The sequence below is a fragment of the Sitodiplosis mosellana genome, unplaced genomic scaffold (genome assembly GCF_009176505.1).
Source record: "Sitodiplosis mosellana isolate CC-2019 unplaced genomic scaffold, AAFC_SMos_1.0 Smas_scaffold_1, whole genome shotgun sequence".
NCBI classification, from domain to species: domain Eukaryota; kingdom Metazoa; phylum Arthropoda; class Insecta; order Diptera; family Cecidomyiidae; genus Sitodiplosis; species Sitodiplosis mosellana.
In genome coordinates, this window is record NW_022595244.1 from 2,701,069 (window position 1) to 2,719,233 (window position 18,165).

At 37.1% G+C, this 18,165-nt stretch overlaps 1 protein-coding gene across 3 annotated transcripts in view; it reads left to right on the plus strand.

Moving 5' to 3' along the window:
* LOC129569066 (tyrosine-protein phosphatase non-receptor type 9) overlaps positions 1–18,165 on the plus strand; it is a 42,663-nt gene that overhangs the window by 11,125 nt on the left and 13,373 nt on the right. For 2 of the 3 annotated variants that reach the window (XM_055447486.1, XM_055447469.1), the window contains exons 2-3: positions 6,927–7,151; positions 7,278–7,508. In XM_055447486.1, the coding sequence (XP_055303461.1) occupies positions 6,927–7,151; positions 7,278–7,508 (456 nt within the window). Of the gene's footprint in view, positions 1–1,720; positions 6,721–6,926; positions 7,152–7,277; positions 7,509–18,165 lie in introns of those variants that run through there. The other variant, XM_055447478.1, reaches the window with a different exon arrangement.

Consider the following 18,165-nt stretch of genomic DNA (forward strand, 5'->3'; position numbering starts at 1 on the left):
ATCGTCATCAAGCCATACATTCGCACGATTACGTAGATTATCTATGAAATGACTGCACTTTAAAATAGCTGTTCCTACAATAGAAAGTCGAAGTAGGCGCGTACACATAAATTTCTATGCTTCGTTGTCGATTGCTCTCAATGAATTCGTCGAGAAAAAAAACAGCAGCAACTGAATATTAACCTCACCAGAGAAAGAGCATATGTACTGTGCGCTCTATTCAGCAGTCAAACGAAATGTATTTTAATTAGATGTTATAATGAAATGGCTTTATGCTGGAGCACGACATACAGTAGCACGCATCAAAAATGTGCGTATATGCGATAACGACAATTGAAATTGAACGACACGAACACACGGCATATGTACACAAAAGATGGGCGAGAAGGCAAATTCAAAATGAATTTGCTACTACTGCTACTGCTGCTGGGCTTGATGGCTTTGAAAGCAAGTTCCAGGTATTCAATACTATACCTAGAATGGATTTCTCTTTCTCTTTGGGATTTTCTATACACAAAAAAAAACAATTTCCATAATCAAGCCGCGCAAAACCATTTGCCGTTTGCATGATGCAAAGCATTTCACATGGAAACTAAAATTTTCATCACGAAACGGTAATTTAACTTGACTACGATGCAAATGAGCGCGCGAGCAATGCTGTGCTTAAGACGGAGAATCTAAATGGAATGCTCACAGAGAATATGGCTAATTTTAGAGAGCAAATGGCAGGAAATTCATATGACGGCCTGAGAAGAAAAACCTTTCCTACAAAACCTGTGCGCAGAACACAAACACAGAAATTTTTTAGTCAAAAGGCGAACAGTAAATTTGCGAGCGCAAAAACCTAATATATTTACAGCGAGCGCAAAAGCATAACAGGCCTACTTATACGGAGTTTACATGCTAGTAGGCTTGTTATACTTTTGCGCTCGCTGGAAGTATATTAGGTTTTTGCGCTCGCAAATTTACTGTTCGCCTTTTGACTAAAAAATTTCTGTGTTTGTGTTCTGCGCACAGGTTTTGTAGGAAAGGTTCTTCTTCTCAGGCCGTCATATATGCATGCAGGTACATGGATAGATTCATGTTGCCTGCAACTGGTATTCTTGCGACGAAAAGCACGCCCGCTTACACACACAGAGGGAGAGAGACACGAAACGATTCTTATCGAAGCCAAACACGAAATGACGCTTTCTGTATTCTCTCTTTCTTAACTTTCGACTTGAGATTTTCTTTTATTCACCATGCCATCGTCGTCGTCATTGACGGATAAATATTTGCATTCACTATCGCTTCCCAGTTTTGGTGACCAGCCATTTCGAACAGATATTGTGACACAATTCCACTTTTCTATCTCTCTCATAGATTTATTATTCAAATGTTTACATAACACGTTGTTTTCTCATTCGTTCGACGTGTCAACCACCTTCACCATATTGATCATAAAATTTCATTTTTTGTGTCTTTTTCGTCCAGTGCATGTCTGTGGTGGCAAGTCAGCGCAGCGCCGCGATCAACTCACAATTAAAACAACTAAAATGTGGGAAGAAACTGTATAGATATTTGGGCTCAATGCAAACAATAAAAACAGGTCGTCGTGCAAATTGTGTGCATAGAAACTAACTTTTGTAACGGTACGATCACCTTTATTTCGGCCAAATCTTCGACTCAGTTGCGCCAAATGGAATTGTGGCGACGGAATGAAAAACACACACACAGAGAGAGACTGAGAATAATTCCGTTGTAGGCAAAGCAACTGTACATCATAATTGTTGACTGTTGAAAATGTGTATAGAGGAGAAAAAAAGAACCAGTGGATGCAACTGCATAAAACCTGATTAAAACTGACGATTTTTGCACAGTTTTTTTTCATCGCTCTTTCTCTCTGTGTGTCTCGCTTTTTTATTGCTTGAAAGTCAAAAAACGCAAACGAGAACATGATCAACATCAGCAGCATGTCATTTAAATGGTGCGATTCCACTGGGTATTCAATTTGATCATAGGCAACGTTTATCGCAATCTCAATGCACACACACACCGATCTCTTTTCGTCTAGAGAACATCAAATCGACTTTGGCGTATGCTATGCGATGCATTTCTTCGGTGCCCATATACAGACACACAGGCAAACACATACTTGTCGAGAGAGAGTTTCTACAACGAAAATGTGGCATAATTGCATTCGTCATTTCAACATGATATTTTCTCCGATTGAAATCACTTAGACCTACTTCATTCCACTTAACAATCGCATCGAATAGCACGATGAATTATTTCCGTTCGAAATGTGCTTCGTTCAACTGCGGCGCGTACGCGTCAACGGTATTTCGAAATATTGTCGTGGTCGAACGTATTCATAATGCGACTGACTGCATGACAACCACGATTCTGAATGATTATCTGTTTAAAAGCTGACGCCAGTTATTAATGAATATGTCTTCGGTGGGCCCTTCATGTAGGTATTTACGCAACGTTCGGTCGATGCAATTCAACACTAGTTCAATCGAAATAGTCACCATTGATTTCGAAATGCTTTTTTTTTCCTCTGTTCACAAGTTCAAAATGTCGGCTAATCAATTGAGAAAAGAATGTCGATTTTCTTACGAAAGTGATAACAAACTATTATGGGCTGTCGATATCTTTAAGTGACTCACTTCACTTTTTATCTATGTCGATTGTTTTTTCTCTTCTCATTTCTGTTCGTTTTGTGTTCGGTGACGAAAATGAGAATGGAAACGGCTTCAAGTATTACGCATACTTCACTTAAGAACGGGCTGCATTTCATTCCATTTAAATAATGTGTTAATTTAATGAATGTGCTCAACCTCGTGCGGTTAAACCGAAAGAAAAAAACATTCCAATGAAATTCTTCATACACACAAAAATAGACTCTTTGAAATTGCGTGAAATATTAAGTTCCCTTTGAACTTGTTGGGTGCTCGTATTTTCAGAACGAGATAACATGAAAGGCAAAACATCATTTGGGTGATTGGTAGTACGTCAGGCGTAAATGACATGTGCACAAGCATGCATGATGTGAACCGCAAAACCACACAACCAAAGTCATGACGCCAATGTACCTACGACCGGAAATATAATGTGTACGACGGAGAGTGTATGGCAGAGACAAATCTCGGAAGATTGGAGAAAATTGCGGTTGACAGTGGCAATAATGGTGTTTTTTTCAGTTACTTTATTCCAACCTTTGCGACTTTCTCGTTGCAACACAAAAGAAATGGCAAAAATGTCATGGAGAGTTCGCGGTATATCGGTTTTTATTGGCCAAACCAACACATGCAATTCACATCGATTCAAAGTCATATACAACCAGGGATAGACGGTCTCCTGCTCGACACATGGCACATAATATAAGAAAACTTAAAACATACAATCACTTGAACCTTTCCACATGAAAGAGAGCCCTGACAAACACACACACCGAGAGCGGAACAAGCAGAGATTCGATCGTGCTAAGTTCAATTTAAAGCGTCTTTATTATATCTAACGAGTTGATGGTATCACGGTGTGCATTTTGACCGCTTAAACTATACGTCAAAAGGCAGCAACGAGTCGAAGAACAAAGAAAGCACGAACAATACTTCAACTTGATTAAAATAATCCATCATAAAAAACAATAACCATTTCTGAGTGCAGCATGCTGCTATGGTTGTTGTTGTTGTTTTGATGGAAGAATATAAGACAAATACGCTCTTGTTGTTTACTTGTGCAGAGCAATTTTCTCTCTCTCTCTCTCTTTGTGTGTATATGGCTGGTGAAGGTGCTGATATTTCAGTAGCGTTCCGATCGAAGCCCATCTGAGCGTTTACTGCAAAATTGCTATGCTCCCCATAAACAAATTCGGTTAATCAACAATTATGGGAGATAGAGAGAGAGACTTTGAGGCTGCGAATAAAATTCAAAACTTCAAGTAATGTTTAAAGGATTTTCAGATTGTTCATCGTATCATCTTTCGCCCACATAAAACAGCAGAAAACACACAATCCGCATCAACTCGTATTTCGATGGACTCTTTACATTCGAGACGAGTACTTGAAGCATCTCTCTCTGGATGTGCAATTGACTATATATAATACGGTTCCATATAGTATATTCTATTATGTTGAAAAGCCCACACGAATCAGTGCTCCATCGTCACTGAAAATTATCTGTGTGTACTTGATTCCGAAAGAAAAAAATAATGGTAAAATAAAAGTCAGTCGGCAAAGTCGATTGTGATGCACGGTTCGCCGTTAACATGCAGCATCATTAATCTATTCCAACTAAAAACCTCCACATACACATCTCTTGCACGCTCTTATATACATCAATTACCGATCGTAGCTACATGCAAGTTTTTGTAAATGCACTCAAATCGACGGCGCGGGAGAGAGAGATAAAGAGAAAAGGAGATGAAACCATTACAGAGAGGCGTGCGCGCGCGCTCGTACGTACGACTGCCGCGCACAAAACGTTCACGAAGTGTACAAATAAAAGCGGTCGCATATCTGAACCTTACGTATTAATGTGCGGCTTGTCTTCTTTCTTTTATTTATTTATTTATTTTCAAACTTATCCAAAACGAAACAGAGACAAGTCATATTGTAAAATGTTCGCGTATACACTCATACCAACAGAGACAAGACACACACACACAGTTCGAAGACCAAACGAAATGTGAGTGATTCTCTCTTTCTCTTCCCCTTGAAGAACCGAAAAGTAAACGCAATGAGAAATGGTGCGATAACAAAATGAATCAAAACTTGAAGAAAAGTAACGACGCAACACATAGAGCGCGCACGATCGATGAACACCACATGAATGGGTAAACGAGATGGAAGAGGACAAAATAACAGAAAACAAAATAAAGGAAAAAACGAAAGAAATGAATAAAAAGTGTGTGTTTGCACCGAGAGATGAAAAAAAAACTGTACAGGCATAAGCAAAACGAAACGCGGGCCCGCACTCAAACTGACGACACAAACAAAGCAAAAGCAAGTTTTATGTATCATCCGAGAGAGCTATGCTGCTGGTGCTCGTGCTGGTGCTGCTGCTGCTTGTTTTTCGTTGTTGTTCACTTCGACTCACTCACGATCGTTCATTATGCTTCCAGTTGCGATTCGAATCTCCACATGAACCGAACCATTCAAACAACGACTCATCGAAACATTATTTTAAAAATAATTTTATGTCGCGGCCGCTACTTCAGTTTACAGTGTTTGTGCTCTGTTTAATGTTTCTCTGTCGTTGTTTGTTTGCCATTTGCTAACCGTTTGTTTTGGGCAACATTTGCAATTTGTTGAGTGATTTTCTTTTTCTATTCGCCATTTGATTGGTGTCTTAAGTGCAGTGTTATGTTTGACGGTCGAATTCTCACGTTTTCGCTACCGAACATTCAATTAATGCTTCAAATAAATGTTTTCGAATGTTTCGCTTTTTTCTGTTGTTGAGAAGGGAAAAACCCAATTTTTCGTGTTACCATCTAACAAAACAATACCGAGAAAGAAAGAAAAAAAAGAGCCAAATGGACCGTGCGAAAGGTGAAAGCATAAATTTCAATGATCTGATCTATATTCAGTGATTTCGGTTGATTTTTTGTGTGTTATTGAATAAAATATATATTAACCGATATAAAAAAAAGTAAAAACTGGCAGTGAAAGAAGAAAATCATCAACGATAGTACTTTCATCAGCGAATCTGGTCAATTTATGCATGAAAAACTTTTCAGTTGCCACAAAGTGTGTCTCTCCATCCACCCAAGTGTGTCTCTCGCTCAGTTGCAAATTTAAAATCACATCAATCTCTGAAAGTAAAAAAAAACGACCTTTTGATCGATGACGACGACTACGACTCAACGAGAAAACGGTCTGCAGCACACTATTCTCCAGTGACTTCGATAAAATTTAAACCACAATCTATTTCAGTAAGCCGAAGCTAATTCAACTTCGAACAGTGAATAAATGTGCTTTTTGATCATTAAAATTTCAACATCGTTTCAAATTAAGTGAACAACTCAACAAAACTTGTGCACACTAACGAACTAACGAAAAAAAAACGATTATGAACGTAAAATAAATTACTCCGCTAAACTCTATAAACTGTGCTCATTAAATTTCATGTGAAGGTAAACGGCGAACCGAGATACTTTTCAAGCTCGAAGAAAGTTTTCTAGTTTCAATCGACGACGACGACAAACTAAAAAAAAAACAAGTTGTTTTCTCCCAGATCAGTAGCCGATTGGTTATAGTGTGCATATGCACATTTTTGTTGTTGCTGTTCTCGTTGTGTCTGTGTGTAGCATACAGTTTCCGGTGCTTAGCTATTTTTCCTTCAATGTCAATCGAAACGAATCAACGACAACACTGACATTGCTGCGCAATTTCATTCTAACTCATGCGGTCGTTCGATTCAAGCTGAAACAAGAAATTCTTGGGAAAAATAACACGAAAGTCAAATTGCGATTGCTTTTATCGGAATTGAATCGAAAATTCATGAAGCATTAAGCGTAAAATGGCGTCATAGAATATTTTTAGTGCTTTTGTTCATGAATGATAAATTTTTTTTACGTTCTCGTCCCCTGTGCACACCATAAATGATAATTGTATGACTTTGGTTGTTGTGTCGTGGTTATTGTATGAGTATTTCGGGTAAATTCACTTCAAAATGACTGATAATGGCAGTAGAAAATTCGGTGTAATTGGCGTTTTGTTTTTGTGGGCATTCGAGGTATGATCGAATTGTTTCTTTGTTTTCGTAAAAAAACACCGTGATAACAAATTCCCTTCGTAGAACGCACAAATGCACTAACAATCTAAAATAAGACTTGATGATTTCTGCCTACTTTTAGTATCGTAATTCTAAGGAAAAAATACCATTTCTGATAACATGTTTTTTCGTTTCTGCCTTGTTTTTCTTCCACCTTGGTTCGACAGGCTGTTAAAGAGTTTATAGAAATTGTAAATAAGAAAATTGAGGGAAAAACGATTTCAACGTCGACCGCACTGAAATTCGTATTAGCTCGCAAACTGGATGTGCCACGTGCAGTGGCATTATTCGAACAGCATGTATTAATTCGGCGAGAGGAAGATCTTGATAACATCGAACCAATGTCAGACCCATTGCGCACGGAATTAGAAACTGGCAAATTCACAATACTAGTAAGTAGCATAGCCATTATTATTTGCACATTAAAGTCATTAAGAAGGTGGTAGCGACAAAATGGCAGAGCTACTGCTCTGCCTGTAAAATGGTCATTAAGTAAATGGTTTGTCTTTTTTTTAAAGCCGGGACGTGATGCAACTGGTGCAGCTATTGCCTTGTTCACCGCCAACTTACACAATCCAAAAGATGTGACACATCGTACAACGCTACAGGGCGTTATCTTTCAACTGGACGCAGCGTTGCAGAGTGTGGATACACAAAAAGCAGGCCTAGTCTTCATCTACGACATGAGCGCGTCCAAATATTCTAATTTTGACTATGAACTTTCACAGCGCATTTTAAATTTACTCAAAGTAAGTTCGACTTTATTCTCCTTCTCCACAGCTATTCTTTTCTTAGTTCTTTTACTGCATCTGGAAGTCATTTCGGTTCAAACGCGTTTCCTGTACGTTTAATGACTGTACGAAATATTATTAGAAGTTCATTCGAGCAAAAATATAGAGCCAAGAAGTTCGTAAAACTCAGCTCAAATTTATTGGAAATAAGTGTTTGTTTTTTTCTTCTGTTTCTGTTGAAAACTAGTTTCCGTACAATGTGAGGATCCGATTCGAATCGGCGCATGTGTAGATGAACTCAAAGATACCGTTTCCAAGCAAATCGTTTAAAAATCGCTTTTTTCTCTTCACCTCATGCGATTATTAGCAAGCGATTGTGTGTGTGTATTTTTCAATGTCTAAACTGTATTTCTTGGATTGAAAACTGAACGAACCGAAAAAAAATACCGAAAGAAAAAAACACAAACAAGATTTGCTTATAACATACACACGGCATGCAAAAAAAACACAATTCGCTTGATAATCCAAGAAATATCGTAAGCGTATCGAAACGATCTGAAAACGCTTGTTGACCGGTAAACAAATGATGCGCCGCGCGATACACATTTAATTGTGTGTATAAATTCACCGTTAAACGTCAGAGCCACCGTTCACCGCTGCTGTTCCTGTTTACTTCTCATGCCACGCCGCGAACACATTATATATATATCAATCGATTCGGTTTTATTTATTCTCATTTGTTGTTATGAATACTATGGTGGCGTTGTTGTTATTTTTCTGCTTAGTTTTTTTTATTACTTTGTATTTCGCTTCGATTATTACACAATATCTCTCTGAATCAATCGTATCGATTGGATTTTATGTGTTCGGTAAATATGTTGTTTTATTGCATACATCATTCATGAGCGCCGCTCGATCATGAAACGCATTTTTTGCTCATAGAGGAACGAGATTGAACGGCCAATAACCCCCTTCATTGAATCAAAAAAAAAAACAAATCTCTTCAATATCATTCACTTCATTTCATATTTTCGGACAAAAAGTGTCATGTGATGGGTTTTCATCGCATTCAATGGCACACTGCTCTTCTTTTGTATGGCATAGCTGCTCTTTCAATCAAAATTTTTTTCCACTTGAAGCATGAAATATTGTTTTTGGCACGGATTCCTAGTTAGCCATCAGAATTCGAGTGGCCGAATAGCCGACAAAAAATATAAATGAATTGAATCAAAATCTACTAAGAATGATGTTTGGAATGTGGAGCGAAAATTTATTGTGACGCATTTAAATGCTGAAAATAAATAAATATTTACTGAATAGCTTTTGTCGTTGCCGTTGCCGCCGTCGCCCGACTAAGAGTTTGTTTTGATATTTTTGTTTGTGTTTTTCCTTTGCCGAGAGCCATTTCCAAGAAATTTGCGTATAAATGCAAAACAAAACAAAAACTCCTCAATGAATTACGTTAATCTTTTTTACGACATAAATTTCTCGCAAAATAGTCGATGCTGACGTTTCAGGTTTAAAAAAAAAAACTTTTCCGTACATGAAAACCATTTTAAAGGAAACAGCCCGTTGAAATGTTAAATGCGTAGAAATTTGTTGGATGTGATGTACACATTTTTGTAGTTATTCATTTGTAATTCAAACAATTTTACATCGTGACACTTTTGATTACAATGAAATTCGATAAACATACCATGTGCCATATACGGTTAACACTTTTTTTTCGAATTTGCTGATGATTAATCACGAATGCCAAGAAATCGACCACCAGCTTGTTGGTTCGCTTCGGGACATATTTCCAATGAAGATCGTGCTTTACAGTACTCGGAAATGCGATCTCGGGGTAATAGTGTCGTTAGCCGTGATTAATTTACATAGATCGCATATAATTAACAATTGTGTTTATTGTTCGAGCTCGACGACTTCCGTTCATCCGGCTGGAATTTCGTTTGCGTGCGGAATGTGCAGTTGTCGTGTGTGTTAATTTTTGTTCTTTCATCTTTTCGCCTTCGTCTGCTCGATGCTTTTTCGGATGGGTTGTGGTGCTGCTGCTACTCGGTATGCATAGCTGCACTTGGTTTTTAGTGTCATTGCGCATCGATCAAACCCACATTTCACTTTCGAAACAGAAGCACGTACTACGAACGCAATGAAAAAAAAGAAGAAATCCCATCTATACTCGAACACGCACACACACTGCAGCGGCAACAGAACAAATTACACACACACACATTTTATGGAGTGTTGTAACGTGATTGAAGTGAAAAAATGCATGCCGCGAACAGGCCACTCAGACGGTTGTCGCATTGGAAAAGTATATGTTTTCGAGATGTGCAGATGCGTCATTTTAGAGATGATGCTTTATGGCGAAAATACCCATTATATCTCATTTGGGCAAAACGGTATGTGTTTGATTTATTATCGCCTCATTTCGATACGAATACACACAAAAAAACCAACCAGTTGGTGGGTTTCGCGTGCAGCTCGTATGCTAATTGGTTGGCATTTTTTCAATGACTGCACACGTTTTTCTCTCGCTATCTCTCTCCTCGCTCACTCTTTCGCTTCACTCAGTGACGTTATCTCCTCTAATATCGCCAATTATAAACATGTGCACATGATCAAATCAATAGGTCGACTGATTTAAAACGTGTTGTGATTAGTTTGCCGGAAACGTAATATTTTCAAGTTATTATGAACGGTTGTGCGACTACCGATTGTTTGTCAATGGCTTTATTTTTTATTATTTATTTCTTTATTTTGGCAAGATATAAAGCACATAAGTGTGTTCAAATATTCCATTCAAAATTCCCAATCCTGATCATAAGCAAATATTTATTTCACATAAAATTCCATAAGCTCACACACACAGAGCAAGCGATCGATCGAATGATCGTAGAGTGCCATTTATTTATCTTTTTTTTTTTTGGACACATTTAATTAGAATATTCATGTATCAATTTGCCAGTCGTGCGATTCACGTTTCGATTATATATTGAGCATTTGAGCCGTAAATATCAATTGTGATCATTTTTCGTTGTTGTTGTCGTAGGCGATCCAGTCCCGTGTGTAAAAAAATTGAATTGATGATTTCACATGTCCAGTGAAAGTTTTCCGGTTTCTACGTAAACTTATTGATTTGATTTAAATGAGAAACATTTGAATAAACTGTTTCAATTGAATAAGAGAGAGTTTGGATGTTCAATCATGAATGTTGGGCATTTTCGTCAAATCAATCACGTAATTTGGTCCAATTCAGTCGAAAATATTTAAAAAGTATTTCCACACGGGTTTCGCGCTTCACTGCTCATTTGCCAAATACAATGTGCCCTGGCCATAAAATAGTCAATACGTTTGTTTTTTTTTGCACCAGTTCCCAAGTATTTGTGCGGTCGAATTCATTCCTGAGCTTATTTGTGTGCCTCGTGTATTACCGTCGTCGTTGTTTTTTTTTCGTGTAAAAATATAAATAGTCGATTGATGAACATTTCCACATTTAAACGTTTGTTTACACATTTTCGATCAGTTGTCACTGTGTGTTGTTTTGTTCAATGTGCTCTCTCTCTCTCTCTCTCTCTCTCTCTCTCTCTCTCTCTCTCCACGACCGAAGTGATCCGATCCAGCACAAAGACAACAACACTATAACCGCGTGTGTAGTAAACAAATTGAGAAACATTTCGTCGGTGTGGTGGCGTGTGATCATTCATTGGTTTATTCCGCGCACGAGCCGCGCTCGCCACAAAATACGCATTTAATACGAAATTGTTTCTGAAATATGTTTTTACTTTTCGCTCTCGCTCTCTGTCCCATTCGCGCTCTTTGTCGACACAATTATACCGATTTCCGAAGAGGCCTCAGTTTGCATTTGTCGTTTTTACAAGACGCACGTACAGTGAGCGACGACGACAACAACGACGACGTTGCTCAAGCGTTTTCTTTTCAATATTTTTTCGAAAAAAAATAAGCGTTTCGGTTTTGTGTGAAAAAAAAAAATTGTGATAAAATAAACGGTCCATTCAACAGTGAGATCAAATATTTTGTTTTAGCGAATGGTTTCGATTTCAAAAAAGGTGAATTTTTCAGTGGAATAAAGCAACAAAAAAAATATTATTTATAGATGCATTGAACAACATTTCGGCTCGTCGCTCCCACTTCATTTTCTTTTTTTCTTCTGGGTCTATGCAGGAAAAAGAGAAGAATGATTTAGTGATCAGCAGCTAGTTGTTGGTCATATTGTTTTTTTTCTCTGTTCATTCGTAAATTACTCTCTCTCTCTCTCTCTCGGTGCTTTAGCATTTCATTGCATTGAATCGAATTTTGCGAGAGTCGGTCAATGTGTTGCTGTACATTAACGTAATCGCCTCTTCCGTTCCACTGTGCTCAACTGAATATTAACGATGTATACGTAGTTTTTTCTTCTCTCTTTGTTTTAATGAAGTGATATTTATTTAAGCCAAAAACGTCTCAAAAGAATTGAATTGGCCCAGTCGACTATTAATACCATAATGGACACAATTTGACATTGTTTTTCACTCGTCGTTCATTCTCAGTTTGTCATTGAGAAAGAAACATTTGTTTGCGTGTACTTTTGTGTGCAGGTCCATTTTGAGTACACACATATTTCGTGTTTGGTTTGCGCTGAAAAATCGCTTGATTCGCATCAAGATAAAGGAATAATTTTTTTTTCCTTAGAAGAGAGGGAGGGAGAGAGAAACAAAATAAATTTCGTTCAATTTAACATTGGAATAGCAGTTAGTTTATGTGCTGTGAAAACAATCGGAATAAACGATCTACTGAAAGAAACAAAAAATTAATGAAAAAAACGAAGCAAAAAAAGAAGTCGAGAAATGGAGTAGTAACTAGTAGACCCAAGCGATTCGTGAAGGGTATGCGTAATTAAAGTTTAAAGTCGCGAGCGTGAGCTCAAATCAAACATCTAATCTAAAGAGCTATCAAAAGTGATTCATTATAGATTGAGCTCAGCTGAGTGTGTACAAGTGCCTACACGTTGAACGCCTCAAATAAAATAATACAGGAAAAAAACGCACGAAGAAGACGACAAAATAAAAAAAAACAACACACATAGTGAGAGAGACAAATACGCAGCACTTTGTGTTTATAATTGTGAATCGTGTAAGCCTACATTTTATATATTTTTTATGACCCATTTTCCATTTAATGCATCGTGTATTTCGGTGACGTGAACACTCACGAATGCCATATACACACACCCAAGCCCCAAAGTTTTTCAAGCAGAACCGGGGAAAAACTGCGTGAAAAATATGTTTCGATTGTATATAATTAAATTCGCATTCAAACGCATTTCGGCGGATACGCATCTCTGAATGAATTCCAACCAAGAAAAGACGATGACAAGAGCAAAAAAACTAAGTTGTGCCATATACATATTCAAAAGCTTTTTTGTGCGGATGATGCAATCAATGAATCCGCAACATGGTTGCCGTTTTCTTGCCGAAACACATCCGCTATTAAACTACATTCCATAAAAGGGCATCGCTTAATAATTAACCTGCTGTACAATAATAATGTGAAATTCAATTTTCCTTTTGACTTCAACAAAGACGCTCTCGCGCAATTCACTATTCAACACATTCTGCTGAATTAATTATTCTTGAATTGTGATGACGCTTCAAAAATGTGGATGCTGTTTCCACAAAAGACAAACCCAAGCAATCTTTATAGAGTATAGAATTGAAAATTCATCCGAAGAAACAAAAGTCATTTACATTTGGATATAAAATCGCAATCGCAATTTGAAATTCATCCGAATTAGAGATGGATGTTACTACGAGGAAGACATATAAGTTTAATTCGATTCAAATGTTGGAATTAGGCGAAAAGAAGCTCTCAACTCACACAGAGCGAACATTCACTCAATCACACGTGCATATGCGATTTCAAAATTATATATCCTTTTTTGGACGCTTTGAATGATTCATTGTCATATCACACAATCAGTCGACGAATGAGAGTCCAAGAGTGTATGTGACATTAGTTTGAGTTTAGCACAAATTGTCATAGCATTTACAACGCACACACACACACGCGTGCACACATCGGAACATCTTTTATGGTAAATCACAAACTGACACCTAAAACAAGCTTCCAAATTTGTACACGTGCCATTCAGTGAGGGTATTATGATACCTGAAATTTGAATAAAACATCGATTCTGCTTCGTGTGTTTTTTCGGCAACTGAAAAATCGTTAACCGAAGTTATGATGTGTCATGCCAAGTAGCGACTCGTTCCGAGAACAAAAGAGAATGTGTCGTTCGTGGTATTCGGGGAAAGATTTTGAAACTCAATTTGAATCAAACAGCAACGATTCTGATGGCACCAAAAAAATCATGTACAATACATAGTTAGAAACATTTTCATTTTGTCATCGGTTTTTTTTTTGGTATAATTTGTTAAGGCCGTTGTAATCTTAACACCGAATCGGTTTAAATGGAGCGAATCAATAAGACACAACCCACAGCACGATGTTGCGGTTTGTTCTTCTCAAACAGTGAACTTGGAGCATTTTAGCATGCAACAAAGACATGAGAGAAGAATAGAATAATTTCGAGCCGAGAACAATTAGAATATAACTGAATTCGAAGTAGGAAATAAGGCCTCAAAACCCAGTATAACGCGGGATGTTTGCCGAAGAACGCAGAATTTTCATTCAATGTCGACGAGCAACACGTGCCGTTAACACAACGGCAACTGATAAAATATCATATGGCTTTGATTTTATACATGGAAGCTCTTTCACTCGTCCCCATCGAATATTTTTAGATGGAATAAGCCACAATGTATGCTCTCCCCGCATCTCTCTCGATCTGCGTATCAAACTGAGCGAGAGTAGGAGCTCGGTCTAGTAGCATTTGGTACGCATATACTGTTCAATAATAATCAGTTTGCATCAACATATGTGCCTCAAAACCTCAACCGTATTCGCACGACGGAACTTCATTATATCTAAACTGTTTGGTTGCCCCTTCGCTTTTTTCCCATTCTTCTACCAGGATTATAGACACACAGATTCATAACTTTATGTTAAAAAGCGATTACTTCAAATGATGGCTTTTGCACACGTGGCAATTTTCAAGGGCTTTTTCCGCTTTTATACCATCGTGCATAAATAGTCGATGGGAGAAGAGATGAAAAATGTGTGCACAATTTAATGCGCCATAAATCGACTAAACTTTACATCGATTGAATCGATTGCTCTGTCAATCAATACGCCTGAGAAAAAATAGACACAATTGCCATAGAATTTATGAGGCTTAGCAGCAAAAAACACACACAGGCATGCCGTGTCTTTCAATGTTCTCTCTTCAATGCTACGACGACGATGATGATGACGATGGCAGAGAACGAAGGCAATCACGGGGCTTTTTGTATCTCGTTACACTTCTATCAATTGGAGGAAGAGAATATATTCAGCAAGCGCTTTTGTCATCTATGATCGTAAATCTCATTGATTTATTATTCCCCTTACGAAATTCGAACGCATTTTTCTGTTTTAATTACTCGTTGTGAAACACATAGTTGAATCGTTAAATGCTCAATTCCCCGAAAATTTATTCATTTTGTCATTGTATGTCTGGGCTAGTTTCAACTTTAAATAACTCAACCAAGTGATTTATCAATAGTCGTTTTTCTTTCACATTTAACATCAATTTAATTCTATTACATCGAATTCCATGTTAAAATATCATATGGTTTTGATAATCGTTCGACATTGTTCGTTTGAATCCACATCCATCACTCAGTTGGTAACACCTTTTGGTCGGAGTGTTTTTTTTGTTTGTTGTTTTTTGTCGACCAAAAATACATTGTTCTTTGAACATTTCATCTGTTTGAGTTTGATTTTATATTTAGAATAGATAATTATATTCAGTCTATTAAGTTTTACTTGCGATCGATGCCAAACAATCAAATCGGCTGTGCACGCTAGAGCATGCCTAATCTAAAATTACTACACTAATTGCGGTGCGCTATTGTCAAGAATTCAAAACAGACCTTCAATCATCCATACAATAGCAATAGCACACAATATTTGCATTTTGCACAATTTAAATGTCTGCCACACTCTAAGGTCAACTTTATGTTTTTTTTTAACTCTATTGATTACATTTCACAGTCAAATTTAAGGCAAATCTTTTCTCAAACAAACGAAAAGAGAAGATGAAAAAAATGAAACGGGGAGAAAAGCGATAATTTGCATTCCTTTGACGTTATTCATTTATCGGTCATGATGTAATTTACACAATCGAAAGTGTGATTTGGTTATCTAGGCATTTTTGTTTCTCACACTTGAACTAACCGTGATTCAGGATCCGATCGCATTTTTCTTGGTACTTGATATGAGTTTAAAAAAAATCTTTTGGATTGGAAAAAGCCTACAAAATGATAAATTTCCATCGATTGGAATGGTGACAAGGAATGCGCTATATAAGGCTCTGGTTCTCCCCAATTCAAATCAGTTTTGTATTCCAAACAGAACAGTACAAACTAAGTGAGAAAAGAAAAAAGAAAATGAACGTACTTCAATCAGCCACAGCTTATTTTTTGAAACTACTATTTAACGTAGCCTTTGGTCTGATGTATTTTATATGTACTGTGATCACCTATTTTGTGAGCTGCTGCCATTACATTGAAGCAGTTTTGATGCATTTTAAGGATAAATTCATTTCCATTGACAATCGTTTGGAAGAGATGAATGATCGAATCCATCAAAACGAGTTGAATAAGGTATATACCATGGTGCTGTTTGGTTTCATAGACAAATGTTTGAGTACGTATTCATTATTTTGCGAGCATAATTCTTTACGTATTCAATCGAAGAATGTTTGTTGACTGTATGACGAGATAGATGAAATTGAAAGTGGGCCAATTTTCTTTCGATTGATTGGCAATGCACTTTTTTCGTCAGTTCAATGTTTCAAACTGCAGTGGTATGATTTTCATTTTTTTTTCAATGTGAATTTTATCAATACATCCCTTTCAATTGGACCTCCTAATGGAGTCTGGGAATATTCTGCAATTTTCTCTATGTCTGGAGTCATATTCTCATTTTTATTCTGCTACATTGATACACAAACAATGGATTTTAAAATTTTTTCTTTAATTGAAATTCCCAACTCTATTTACAACGATACCGACTGGTACGAGTATCCAATTTATTCGAAGAAATATTCTATTTTGATCATGGCTTGAGCTCAATTATCATTCTATTTCATGGGATTCAAGATTGTGCGATGCACATTGCAGAACTTTACGAAAGAGATGCCTTTGAAAGATCACCTTCTTTTTTCAATTTCTTTTCTTCGAATTTATCATATTCCATTTCAATAGCTCCTAAACTCAGCTGCATATCTATTGCATCATGTTTTTCATTTGACCAAAATACCAATAAGGGCTATACTGGCACTGCTCACTTAGACAATCGGAGGTATGAGTTTATTTTGTCGAAATTGGCGAATTTTCTCTCAAATGATGAATCTTTTAGATCGGAGATAATTATGGCTGGTATAAATATCCAAATGGTTCAAAGAAATATTCGATTTTGGTGATGGCTCGGGCGCAATGCCCATTCTAGTTCACCAGATTCGCGATTGTTCTATGCAAATTTTAAAACTTTGCGAAGGTGGTTTGAAGATGCTATTTCTTCGAATACAAATTAAACATTCGTACGATTTCAACAGCTACTCAACTCATCTGCATCATACTGCATCATATTTTGGAATCTACTGCCACACTAAATGAGTCCGCATTACTACGGTTAACTGCAGCACAATAAACTTTTTAATTGAATTTGAAAAGTTTAATGAATTGTTCAAGAAGCACACTTTTGACACGCGCATTTGCACTTGTTATTTTTTAGTACGCAAACAAATAAAATGTCATTGTCATCATTTAAATCAAGTGAATAATTGATGGTAGTTCATTTGTATTTGTATGAAATGCGCATAGCTAAAAATTCACCGAGCAATAATTCAATTCGCGCGTCAAATAATTCACTTGTAACGCGCAAATGTTCTATCTCTCGCACTCAATGAATGGCATTTCCATGGGAGAAAAGGAATTCCAATTTAGGATTAATGAGTAAAAAGGAGCTGTGATAATTTAATAGTTGACGAGCTCGTTGCTATCGAGTACGTCAAAGTTTCCTACTCACTCATTGAATACAAACGCTTGGGTATTTTTTTTTTAATTTGATCCCTCTAGTGTCAATGTAAAGGATTCTGCGAAAATGCCACATTATCCTTCTTCTAGTCATATCCTTTGTCCCGCTACGATGCTTACCTCATTTCACACCCACGCAAAATGAAGAGGAGTTCAAACAAAAATGGTGTGCGCTCACTTTTTCTCATCTACTTTCGTATTTTGTTTCGTGCAAATGCAAACGAATCTAAATATAGTTTAGAATATGATTACATCGAAAAATAATAGAAAATGAAAATCAATCAATAGCGAACTGATTATTCTTCGAAATTTGGTCTGTGTATACGTACGTTTCATTCGAAAACTGATAACGGCATCAATTAAACTGGTTGGCTTGACGACAGCACCGATTGAAATTAGATGACGCGATACAGAATGAGCATTTGCATCGATATGCATGAAAGTTTTTGGCCACAAAACAAAGCCGACAGCAT